This window comes from Plectropomus leopardus, chromosome 20, assembly GCF_008729295.1.
Source record: "Plectropomus leopardus isolate mb chromosome 20, YSFRI_Pleo_2.0, whole genome shotgun sequence".
Classification (NCBI taxonomy): domain Eukaryota; kingdom Metazoa; phylum Chordata; class Actinopteri; order Perciformes; family Serranidae; genus Plectropomus; species Plectropomus leopardus.
In genome coordinates this window covers 21495446-21508838 of record NC_056482.1, presented here as the reverse complement: position 1 = coordinate 21508838, position 13393 = coordinate 21495446, and the positions used below count along the sequence as shown (strand labels likewise).

At 41.3% G+C, this 13393-nt stretch overlaps 1 protein-coding gene across 1 annotated transcript in view; it reads left to right on the top strand.

Annotated features, from left to right (window-relative positions):
• The first annotated feature begins 397 nt into the window (after positions 1-397).
• LOC121959951 (leucine-rich repeat transmembrane neuronal protein 4) overlaps positions 398-13393 on the top strand; it is a 112759-nt gene continuing 99763 nt past the window's right edge. The window contains exons 1-2 of the mRNA XM_042509507.1: positions 398-451; positions 9193-10754. Of these exons, the coding sequence (XP_042365441.1) occupies positions 448-451; positions 9193-10754 (1566 nt within the window). The 5' untranslated portion in view covers positions 398-447. The remainder of the gene's footprint in view (positions 452-9192; positions 10755-13393) is intronic.

The following is a 13393-nucleotide window of genomic DNA, read 5'->3' as shown; positions in this document are numbered from 1 at the left end:
TTTGCATTATGCCACCGTATTTGTGAAGTTTCGGGACAGGATTTTCGGATTCTCCATGTGAGACTGACATGAATTACTTGGATGTGGCTTCGTTATTGTCTGCGCCTACTGCAGTACTCTTTTTGGCTGTAACTTGAAAAAAATAGCTGTGAAGACATGGATAGGGAGTTCTGAAACCGGATATTTTTCCCTTTTAATCTGGAGTTGGAAGTAAATGACATTCGCCCCGGTTCAGCTGAACGGTTATAGATGCAGAACTAAACCGGATAGCACATCCAGGTCCGGGAGAGTAAAGGGCAGGTGCGCTTTGGAGTCGGCGGCTGCGCGGAGAGACCGGGCTAGTGGATTAGGACGGTACCTGTCTGTGGAGAGCGCGTCATGCGGACTCGGATGTCGCGCACAAGAAGCCATTAAAACCTGTAGGCTGGAGCTGACAGATAAGCGGATATGGGTAAGTTCTGTCTATGTTATTATCTTTATGCGTGTTGTTTTAAAATATACTCCAGTTGTCATCCTTTCTCATAATACAGCACGAGATGCATCGTCTCCTCCGAGCAGAACATGCTTTGAATAACATTTGCATTAAAAAAAAAAAAAAGATCGTCTTTTCATATGCACTGTTAATATCTAATCTTTTTTTTTTTTTTTTTTTTTGGTGTCTTTTTGTTAAGTGGTCCGGTATGCTTGAAGGATGAGGCTGAATCCTGTGCTGTAGCCTCTTAGTCGCAGAGCTGCAATGTGTTTTTCCTCCATTTCCTGGCGGTATGGCTTATTAGAGCCTAAGGATACTTATTTTGTGTTTAAAACGTTGTGCACTGAAAGATTTGGTTCAAAAAATCACGAGCGAAGCAAAGAAACCCGTGTGTCTAAGTGAGGTCTATCCATTTTTTCTTGACTAGTTAGAGTGGCTGGCTCATTGGCATGGACTGAAATGCTAATCACGGAAAATGTTGGAAGCCAGTCAACTTTATAAAGCGTGGCCCTGCATAATCATTGATTGTCCTTAATCTGTACGCACGAAGCCTATTGTCCAGTTGCAGCCTCCCCAAAAACTCTTGTGATCTGAGGGCATCGGTCGTGCAGTGCTTTGCTTTGCAGGCTGATTCTCATTCAAGAAAGCCGTCGTATGAATTCTGCACCTGCCATCAAGAGGGACTCTCCAAATCGAGCATAAAACTGTGCGCCCATCCATCAATACTCAGTGTGGGTCTCCTTCTATGTTGTGTGTGTAGTCAATACCCCACTGCTTCAGCAATACATAATCTGCGTCTGCGCGTGCACGTGTTTTCCCATCTTCTTCTCAGTTACATGTAATGAGAATTTACCATTTTGCCCCGTTCTGTTTCCCTTACGCGTGCGCACAGTTGCACTCATTACCCACCCCCACCATCCTCTTTTCACCCCCCCCCCCTTTGTATTTAATTGTTGTTGTTCTATTATTTTGCCCCTTTTTTGCCCAAACTTCATTTAATAACTCCATATTTTGCATTCTTTTGCTGTGATATTATTGTCTAGAGTAGCCTAATCTCCTCAGCCATTCTTAACTGGTATACAGATGGCCAAGTTCACTGGTGGTGCTGTGCCATTAATTGCAAGGCTGCATGATATATCGACCCACGGTGGGTTACTGCACCACATCAATATAAGCTACAACAGCACAGAAAGCCATACAGTACAGAGCTCAGGCTTAATTTATGTGTACTGCAAAGCAACCATATATGGTTAATCATAGAAGTCTGGTTTATGGGCCTGTTCCTTAATTTAGTATCAGAGCTTGTCAGAACAGCCTGCATACTTGAGGTGCAGTGATTCTGACTCACATGCACGTGCACACATGCACATTTAATAGGTTCAGGGTGCACAACCCAGCCCCAAAGCTGCAACTTTTGTCAACCATATAGCTTCATGCTGTTGCCTACAATTATTTGATGATTATGTGGCGCTGTAGTTTCAGTTATGCACCAGTGTAGCTGACTGTGATGCTCTTCATTAACAGCATGCAATGCACTTATGATTCATGGACCATATCATTGGAGATCTGCTTTGCAGAAAGGGAACAGTTGGGGAAAGATTGTAAAACAAAACAAAAAAAAGAAAAAAATGGCCACAGCCAGAGATGCAGTTGCAGAGCTTTAAGATAAATCCGGAGACCTAAATGACACTGAACACGCTGCCTGCATAAGAAGTAAAACAGATGCGATGTTACTTTGTTAAAATTAAAATAAGGGCAATACCCGTTTTTGCTCATCTGCGAGAATACAGTAGCTCTGTATAGGCAACAGATGACCTTCTGCCGGCCCTACAGCATCCAACAGGCAGCATTGTTGAAATGTCAGGTGGAGCAGGTGAAGGGAGGGGATCAGCAGGGCCACTGAGGGAAATATGGGGGCATGTGTTATTTACATTTGGTTATTTTAAAAGATCAATGGCTTGTGACGCAGCTGGGATCCTGCATTCATCCAACAATATACCTGTTTATCCTTCTCAGGTTTAAAGAGGCTGATGCACTGGGCTAAGCTGTAAAGGTTAGCCAGTAACAGTCGGTATTTTTGCGAATATAATATAATCTTAAGCAATGTTAGACAACGCCGCAAGTTAAATGAATATATACAAACTTTTTGTCTTTTTCTAATGTTTACACCCTGCCAAATGTATCATGCAGTAAGTAGGGGGTTACAGACCACAGATGAGCTTAAAGGGAAACTACACCCATTTTCAAAATTCATATTCCAATGGTCTAAGAAGTCCAAAAATATCTCTGAACATCGCCTAAATCCAAAAAGCTAAAATTTGAATTTTTCATTTGTGAGGTATGAAGTCTAGAACACTCCATAAATAATTAATTGGGAAATATGTTAATGATGATACTGACAGCTCCAAGAAGAATTTTCTGAGCATGAGGTTACTTTTTGTGATAAGAACTGAGAATACAACAACAGGATAAAGCTCATTTGGGTATTAAGAAAGAATGACAGTACTAATTGTCGAAATTTCATTATATGGAGCAGCTCCAGACTTTATATTTGATGATATATCAAGTGTGAGACTTATTTCTCTGGTTTGTGGCTTTAAGAGATGGTAGCTCATGTTCACAAATATTGATTGAATTTCTCTAGACCATGGAAATAACATAATAGAATTCTTAATTTAGGTGTTCCTCTTTAGTGTAGTTCTTTCTGTTAGGTGAATAGAATACCCCCCATAACAGTGGATGTACCAAGCCTTGGCAGAAAGAAAACATGTTACTCATTTAATTGCCACTCTGCAACATCTTTATACCTCTAAACTTGCACACTGACATCATGCATTATTTATCCCTTAACCCGAAGTATAACCATAACAACTAAATGAACCTAAACCAAAAAGCTGGGGCATATTTTCCTCATTTAATGTCTGAGGAAAGCTGTGGTCATGTGAATTGGCATGTAGTTGCATTCATATTACAATATGGATTCTGTGTCAGCCCCCTGTTGTAAATTGGACTGATGGGAGGTGAGTTTACTTTACACCTACTGCAAACATTATGTGAAACTAAAATTAAGAAGGGTCACCGGGTCCAGTGTGAATGTTTGTTGAATATCCAATTTAAAACTAACGTTGCTGTAGTGCAGCAGCTTCACTGCCTTGATTGCTAGTTTTAGACTGGACTAGAGTTTGGAACAAGAGATTGAAGCATTTGTAGTCAGTGCACTTGCTATGATTACAATGCGCTTGGTCACAAAACATGGTCAGCATGCGGACATCCGCACAGGAGTACACACGGACGTAGATGGATGATGACATTTATGTCACACTGGTGTTCCGAATAAATAAGAATCTAGGGTTCGCAATAGCTGACAACAGGGAGGGAGCAGCTCCTGTAGAAGTGGGTTTTTAGTCCCAAAGAATGTTTAAGTTTCACTTTCACTGTGCCTGGTGCTCTTCTGCTCCATCTGTGCCCAGAGTATGCTCTAATCTTCTCATTTTGACCTGTCCAGCTCCAAAAATCAAACATCAATATGTGGCGACAGATGTTTTAATCATGGTGCGCTGCCACAGTTTAATGAATGTGTGGGAAATCCTGCGAAATGTGGACTACAGCGGAAGCTATGAATTGTCCCAACACTGTCCTAAACCAAATTCTAACCTCAACGCTAAGCTCTCTGAAGAAGTGTGGAATTCACTTTCCAAAAAAAGGTTCTCACCCTCAAGATCTAAACAATAACTTGGTCCGCACAAAGAAACAGAAAAAACTCCACCATCCAAACCAAAATCTTATTCTATCTGCTTTCAGAGCCATCATTTTTTAGTGTTTCTACGCCCTTTTGTTGGGGCTGTGTGGCTCACTGATGGACACAATCACATCAATATGGATTTATGGGGTCAACTTGACCAGTATGCTGTTCTTTCGCTGGGTATCCAAGCTATTAAAGGATGACATGGAAGGAAGAGACAAAGCACAACCTTTACAGTGACATATGAGGTTAGTTTTGTATTGAGCCCTGGAACAGAATATTCCATTAGCAAAGTTTTGCTTAGAAATAACGATGAACAGGGGGACAGCTGTCTCCTGCTACTAGCACATGTACCCTTTGTTCTCCAAATAGGACTGTATCAATGACAATTTCAGTTTCACAACTTTGGCTGATGAAGCAATATGTTGTGTTGTCACAGTAACCATAATGAAAAACACCATAATGAGCTCAGAACAGAGTTTTTACAGGGCAAGAGACTTACTCTGCAGTGCAGTGATGGGTGAAGGCTGATTAGTCATATATTCTGTATGTGTGTGTGTATATGTGTATGCACAGTAATCATGACTACTCCCTGCAGTGCTTTTCTATATTCTACCTAATCAGTGCTACAAATACAAGACGGGCACACCAGGACACAATGTTTTCCAACCACTGTTGAAATGGGTCTAGCTTGGCAGGCCTTGCTATCATCTCAAAGATAATTGGAGACTAATAGGATGGCTTAGGCCAGTCTGGGGACGTCCTTCCCTATGTGTTCGGCTGCCGTCCAGCCTCTGTGTGCAGTCAAGGCTGGGACTGGTTGCAGTTTTGTCAATGACAGGCAGCGGATAGCAATGAGCCACTTGTGTGCACTCAAAGTGCACCAGTTAGCGAGTCCATTTGCCAAGTTATTAAGCTACATTTGGTTTTATTTTAGGTCAGCAGTAAAGTGCACTTACTCTCTCTATGTGTTAGGGTTGAGAGGCAGAAATAGCTATCTTCTCGTGCTGAGGACAGCAGGGCTGTCTGCTACATAACTAAGCATTACGCACATGCCTTTGGACAAACTTTAGCTTTGACTTATCCATCCATATTAGATTTGGACAGATAACTGCAGGGAGTGACAACAGAAAATGAGAGGTGCAGGTCTATCTGTTATCATAGGGAACACTTAAAAGAGAAAAATGATCATTCTAAGAGTTGGGTCTGAAGGCAGGCGAGCAAGAAAGAGACAGTCAGGGAGGGAAAATGGAAATCAACAAGGGGAGTGACAGGGCTGAGGGGATGATTTTGACCACATGCATAAAGAGTAGATTCACGTTATAAGAACATCCTGTTGGCTTCAGGGTTCAAGGACATGCATAACAAGGAGAGAGAACAAAATGAAGGAGGAAGTGTTCATTTAAGTAGATACGGCATCAGAACAGTAATGGTGAGAGGTACATCAGGTAAGAGGTAATAGAGACACAAACCCCGTGAGTGACAACTCGGAGGGTGACTTGTGCTCCTTTGTGAATAAGATTAGAGGAATAGTAGGGAAGAAGATGGCTTACAGAGGCATTAGCGCACAGAGCGCTCATTAAACCACATACAGTGTCAGTAAGGGGAAGAGAGGTGTCTTGTGAGGCAGGCTCAATCTGAAAGAGATGGCGGAGTCACTTCTAATAAAGCAAGCCTATTATGCACATGGGAAATAAAAGCAACAGGGGTCTGTTTCTGCAGCCTCTTGGGATGTAAGTGAAACACAAAATTTAGAAAGCATGCATTCATGTTTAACAGCCCACACATTCTGTTCCCCAGTCTATTAAAATTGCTTTAAATGCACATGGAACATTACACTTGGGCATTGTTCTATATCTGTATACTTCTGCTGTTTCTCCTGTGAGCCTTTGAGACTGTTGTTGGCAAATTAGTTAAAGTTACATTCAGAAACCTGGGACAAAAGCAAATTGGCTGTACTCTGAAATACTGCATCTTGTGATCACCATCTTTCTCTCCGATGCATTTATGTGAAAACGTATCACAATTGTGGGATCCAAGATGAAAAAACATGATTGATGTATCTGCTGGTATAATCAATAGCCAGCGCAAATTATCTGTACAGTTCCATGGTTCCCTCCATCTGTAAGGAATGATGAAAGATTCCTCTGAAAACAAACAGTAAGTGTGTCTCTCTCTCTCAGTCACACTCTTAGACACACAAACACACACATACAATACCCATATGGGATCAGCAGATGCTTGGCAAGGAGCGAAATGGCTATGTTAGATAGCATATGCTCTATGATGCCTCTCAGCCACTCTATGTCAGAGAATTATTTCTGACAAATCCTGCAAAGATTACAAAAAATACTCGACAATTGAAAGCATGCTTATTGCTTCAACTGCACTATCCTGAAAGGCCAGATATTCCAGATTTTAGCTCTTGTTACTTGTCTACATGCAGTATAATGCATTCATTTTAATAAGTTGGTGAATACATCATGGTGCCTGTCGACTCATCACACCTTTTGTAAACTAATTAAAGTATGGACTGCTTTTTTCCTGACATATTAATCTTATCTTACTGTGATAATGGTTATAAAGCCTATATTTGATGATATTGCCTTGAGAAACACACATAAGTAGTGAATCCTGCTCAAGGGGAAATCAATGGATCTTAATGACAGATCATTAGTGACTCTGTAAAGGGAAACGATTTTAATGGAAACAACTCTGTCTCACCTCAGAACAAGGAGTGATATCACAAGAAGCTACTGACCATTGTTCTTCACTTTCCAAATAGTCTTTTCAGAGCATCTACCATCAATAATTAAGAAATTTACATCATATTCTCCACAGACACAGTTTGGCATTCAGGTAGTTGTTTTCTGAAGCAGAAATGAGCTGTGCAATTCCATTGGGTTTCTAGTGATTTTTTTATTTGAACCTGTGGAAAGTGGAATCAATGATTCATGCTGAACCTGTACTGCTTTGGTTTGGTTATACTTGAAATGGCTAGGGTCTGAATTGAATCGCCTCTGGGATTGTATACACAACCACCAGCTCTTGAATGTTAATTTGCTCTGTACAGGCTGCCTTTCATGACTTATCAGCTTCTGCCATTGGCGCAATGATGGCTTATGGGATGACTGAATACAAATACAGATAAAGATATGATTGAGCAAATTGCAAGTTGCTTTGCTTCAACAGTGGTTGTCAGCATGTATTCATTGTAAACATGCAGTGCAAATGACATCAATCCAAGCAGCTAAGACCGTGTAATTTGAGATATTGAGTCCACACAATGTGGACGTCACTGTACATCTGAATATATGATGCCACATATAGCAATACCTTGTTAATTTACATCTTTAATTTAGTTTAAAAATGAGTCTCAAGTGTTTTAAGTCATTTCCAGAATTACAGTGATCAGGCCATTTTGAGCCACAAGTTATGAACCCTTGGGGTCCAAACAGTGCTGCAGTGGTAACTGATAAGTTGAAAGTACTACTAGGTAGATGGGTAGGTTACTGAGGAAAGAGTGGATATTGTACGTCTTTTTGGCTGACAGGTAGATATACTGTAAAAGGCATGAGAAAGATGTGGGTATGCTCTGTATACCTGCAGATACCCTCTTCTCTGGGTCCAAACAACTCATGCAGTACTATTGATGTTGTCACACTCAAGTTGAATAAATTGGTGTGAGACAAGCCATTGCCCCTCCAGACTACTTGCCAGACATGAGACCATATGATTCGCCACAAAAACAGGCCATATAATTATTTTATTATGTCTGTACAAATAATTTACCAAGCTATCATTTGTCCTCTGGATCCTGATTTTTGAATCTAGACCTGTTCAATAATATGTTCTATGAATATATGTTTAGAAAAACAGCAATCCATTTGCAGAATCCTTTTTACTTTTACTTTTAATCAATGCTTGATTTGGGAGTCTTCGGGGGTGGTGAGCCATTCATTCTCTGTCACAAAGTGATTTATAGAAGTTTTCTGGATTTGAACCTAACAGAGAGAAAATAATAAAAATAATAATAATAAGCTTAGTTTACATCAGATGTACTTTGGTTAATATGGATGACAATTTCTTTTGGATTTAAGGAAGTGCGCCTCTTTTTTAGGCACCTCTTCCTTTGCTACAACTAACATAGAAGTTGCACTGTTGAATGTTGCAGGAATATACGATATAATGGCTGATCATGCCATTTTTTTTAAACAAGAGAGTAAAACAAAGACAAAACCTACCAACTAAATTAGCTGCTGGATGTCAGATGCTTTAACGTCAATTCAACTCAAAGAAAGTCTGACTGTTCTGAAATGAAGTTAATGTGACATCTATGCTTTGTTAACTGTTAGCTATGTGTCATCATACAGTATATCTATTTACTGATGTATGTGCAGTGTGCATAAGATCAAAAGTCCACCAATACAACAAGCTGAAATTGAACTATTATGTGTGGCCATCACATCTAGTGCTGTTTGGTGACTTTGCTTTTTTTATGTTTTTGACAAAGAGGTTAGTGCCCTTTCCATTCAGATGTACACGTTAGTCATTATACTGAATATTAATTAAAAAAACAAAAAAAAAACAAAGGTGTTCACTTCTTTGTCATTATTGTTAGTTGATAAAAAATCCAAATGCAGAAGCACAGATACTCTATGGCTGCTTCACAATACCTCTTCAGAATTTGTGGGCAGATCTGGCAAGTGTACTGGGGCTCATGATGTTTTGACCAATCATTCAGGTCTGGGTGTGCATCAGTATTGCCTCTTTTATTTAAGACAAAACAATCAAAAGAAATTGGGCACATACGTTTGTGATTACCATCATTTCTAAGACTGAACATGAGGTGAAATAAACTTCCCAGTGAATGTTATAGAATGCATTCCTTTACCAACAAAAAAAAAATATTTTTTCATCAGTGATTTAGAGTTCCTGCCTAACTTCCTTCTCATTTCCTGTTTACCTCTCCCTTTAGGCTCTGCTCTGCGGCGTCGCTGGCTAGTAGTCCAACTCCTGATGCAGGTGTGGCTGGCGGCAAATCCATCTTTGAGTGAGCGCCCATGCCCCAAGAGCTGCCGCTGCGATGGAAAAATTGTCTACTGTGAGTCAAGCGCTTTCCGCGATGTCCCCAAGAACCTCTCAGGAGGCTGTGAAGGCCTGTCCTTACGGTACAACAGCCTTGCCAGTCTTCGTGCAGGCCAGTTTGTAGGCCTCAACCACCTCATCTGGCTCTACTTGGACCACAATTACATTGCCTCTGTAGATGCAATGGCCTTTCAGGGGGTCCGCAGACTCAAAGAGCTGATCCTAAGTTCTAACAAGATCACATCTCTCCACAACACCACATTCCACCCTGTCCCTAATTTGCGTAATCTGGACCTGTCTTACAACAAACTGCAAGCCTTGCAGCCTGGGCAGTTCCAGGGCCTAAGGAAGCTTCTCAGCCTTCACATACGCTCAAACTCTCTGAAAATCGTCCCAGTACGTCTGTTCCAAGATTGCAGAAATCTTGAGTTCCTGGATCTGGGTTACAACCGCCTGCGCAGTATCACTCGGAATGCATTTTCAGGCCTTGTCAAGCTCACCGAGCTGCATCTGGAGCATAACCAGTTTTCAAAGATCAATTTCTCTCACTTCCCTCGCCTCTACAACCTGCGGGCACTTTACCTGCAGTGGAATCGCATTCGCTCAATGAACCAGGGCCTGACCTGGACCTGGGCCTCCATCCAGAAACTGGATCTGTCTGGAAATGATCTGATGGAAGTGGATGCTGTGGTTTACCAATGTCTACCCAACCTGCAGACCCTCAACCTGGACTCCAACAAGCTGACCAATGTCTCCCAGGAAGTGGTTGACGCCTGGATCTCTTTGACTACGATAAGCTTAGCTGGGAATGTATGGGACTGTGGCCCTGCCATCTGTCCTCTGGTGGGCTGGCTAAGAAACTTCAGAGGGGCAAAGGAGACCACCATGATCTGCGCCTCCCCCAAGAAGGCCCAGGGTGAGAAAGTGATGGATGCTGTTGAAGCTTTTGGAGTTTGTCAATCAAATCCAGCGACAACACTCACTGTGAGTGTTCCTCCAACCCAATCCAGTGTTCCTGTGCAAACTGAACGCTACCCAGCCATTCTGGCTTCACCTACCGGTTCTGGAAAGAGAGGAGAGGGATCTATCAGAAGCCCCACATCGTCAACTGTTACCCCACCTGTGGCACTTCCCCCTGAGCAAGACTTGGAGCCTGTGTCCTTCCATAAGATTGTGGCCGGAAGTGTTGCCCTTTTTCTATCTGTTGCGATGATCCTGTTGGTAATCTACGTGTCTTGGAAGCGCTATCCTAGTAGTGTCAAGCAGCTGCAGGAGCATTCAGCAGCAGCCCGCAAACGCCGCAAGAAAGCTAGAGAGACGGAGCGCACCCTGAGCTCTCCGCTGCAGGAGTACTATGTGGACTACAAGCCCACCAATTCTGAGGCCATGGATGTGCTTGTGAATGGGACCGGACCCTGCACCTATACCATCTCAGGCTCCCGAGAATGCGAGGTATGACCCACACCACCGCCACTCCTCCTAAACAAAACTCTGTCCACAGCGAGGCGACCCGAGGTAATTATTTACACTGCTTCGATAGAAGATAAATCTGCTACTTGATTACACAGCCTTACACAGCAGGTTAAGTAAACACTGTGTACTCATGGATTATTACAGAAGTGGTTTTAGCATCACTTTGTGTATGACAAGATATCTCTTGTTTTCAGATGGGTGTTTGTATATTCGCTTAAACCTTAATCTCTGCTGAGATGCAAATGTTTGCTTTGCTGCAAAATTGTACAGACATACAGATAAATGAGACTGATTACATTTCCTATTCTGCATAATCTTGAGCCTAAGCTATGCTGTCTGTGATAAGACATTTGTGCTTGTTTAGGTACTTGTTTGCTTTCTTTCTGCTTGGTTGTCACAGGCTTTGTGCTTTGTGTGTTTGCAGCTACTATTCAGACTTTGATGAGCAGCATTGTGTAGGGACAATAGCTGAATGGTGTGAAGATTCACTTCTGGACACTGGATGTGAATGCTAATCGAGACTCTTGTCAGTGAATAGAGTTCCCCCCGAGCTGATGACTTCACAATTTTGTTTGACATAGCTATGACTCAAGATAGTTGGGAAATGCTCATAGTTCCCCAACAGCACATCCTTTTTAGATTTTTCTCCCTTTTAACACTGACTTGCTAAAGTTACTCGCTTGTTTACTCACTCACCTAATTGATACGCACACATAAACTGAAATACATACTTTGACTGGCCATCCACACTATAACTTGCACAGGGATAGAAAAAATGCACATTTTTTGACACACACACAAACACACACACACACACACACACACACACACACACAGAAAGAACTTGTGTTTGATATTCCCAAAAGGAGTGGGAATCCTTTGAAATGTTTTGTACACTGGCAAGTGAATTTCTTCAAAACAGTATTTACAGACTACAGCAATGTGGGAATACCACTTTTCTCTTTTTGCTTTCAGCTTCTACACTCCTGTGTACCTGACATACTGTACCATTCTTGGTTAAACCTTTTATTCTACTGTTGAGTTCTCCCAGGTTTTTTTCAAGCTTCAGCTATGCAAAGCTTCTGTAGAGGTGTATTTCTTATCACTGATTAACCAGCCTAGTTGTAACAAGGGGCTAAGGAGGGGCTAAGCCCACCCAGATGATCAAGTAGCCCACCTTATGAGGCTGTAACCCAAGCAGCATAAGAGATATTTTGGTTAAGCTCTCTATATATTTTCACATTAGCAGCCCACTCATACCCAGTCTAGTTCCTAGATTTTCTCAGCATTTCCACAGCGTGAATTTCTGGCAGGTTCTCTCAGGAGTTATGACTATAAATGCAAAGGTTTAAACAGCGAGGAGGAGGAGGAGGAGGAGGGCTCCTCCACAATCTTCTCCATTTCTGTTAGTGACCGTCTGGCTTTCCTGGAGGCAGGTCAACTGGTAATATGTAATACATGCAGGTTGCTCACACTGGTTTGACTGCAAAGAGGGACTACAAATCACAGCTGCCATTTTGTTTTTTTGTTTTTTTTTGTCATGCCCTCCCACATATAGGCTTGAGTGCCTTCTTTGAACCTACAGTGCTGCTTTATATATAGTGTGAATTTCTGAATTTTGAAACTCCATTGAAAGTGATGTTAGACAGATGGAAGGGAAAACAATAAAGGATGCAGCAGTGAATTTTCAGTGGCTGTGCTTCATTCAAAACAATGCCATGCGACCTTCCATTTGAATTGTGTAGTTTTCACATGACATTAGTTTGACAAATCTTCATCTCAACATGAATGCTGTCTTCAGGCCAACAAAATGTGTGCAGTGCTTCCTTATTTTTACAGTATACTCTTAAACAGGCATTATGCACAGCATGTTTAGATTTTGGATATCATTTGTAAAATACAGTATAATTCATATAAAGAATGACAGATATGCCCCAGATATACAGTGGAGATACTGACTTTTTTAAATTCAGTTCCAAGAAGTAATACTTGTTATAGGGGTGGTTTGGATTTCATACTCTTATAGAGGTGCTCATATGCTTGTGACTGCCCCTGCCCCCACCACCACCACCACCACATGCTTTAAATAAATAAAGCTAATTTGCACTAAATTGCTAAATACTCGGTAAAGATGAACTTTAAAAGGAGGTTGTGATGCAGAAGATTAATGTTCTTACTTACTTTAAAAGAAAAAGAAAAGCTAAATATTATTTTTAATTTCAATATTCTTTTTCTGAGAGGGTTGATTGTAATTATAGGCAAATTAATGTTTGACAGTAGCAGTCGCCTGGATTAGCACTGTGTTCATTTTCAGTTGTCAGTTATTTTACCCCATTTTTTTAAAATCGTCTCAGGGAACTTTTAAAAAATAGTACCATATGTTACCATCGTTTGTTTAGAATTGTTAATGCCGTCAGTTATATAATATTAGGCAAACAATTGAAGGCTATTGCACTGTGGATCAGAAGGAATTAGCAGTGATAGCGAGGAGGGAATACTGTCAAACTAGGTGAAGGCAAACAAAAATAACACATTGGTTACCTTCCAGTATGTCACATTACAAGGGATAAAATGGCTGATTGTTATTCCCAACACTCATTTTCATTCCTGACTCCCTG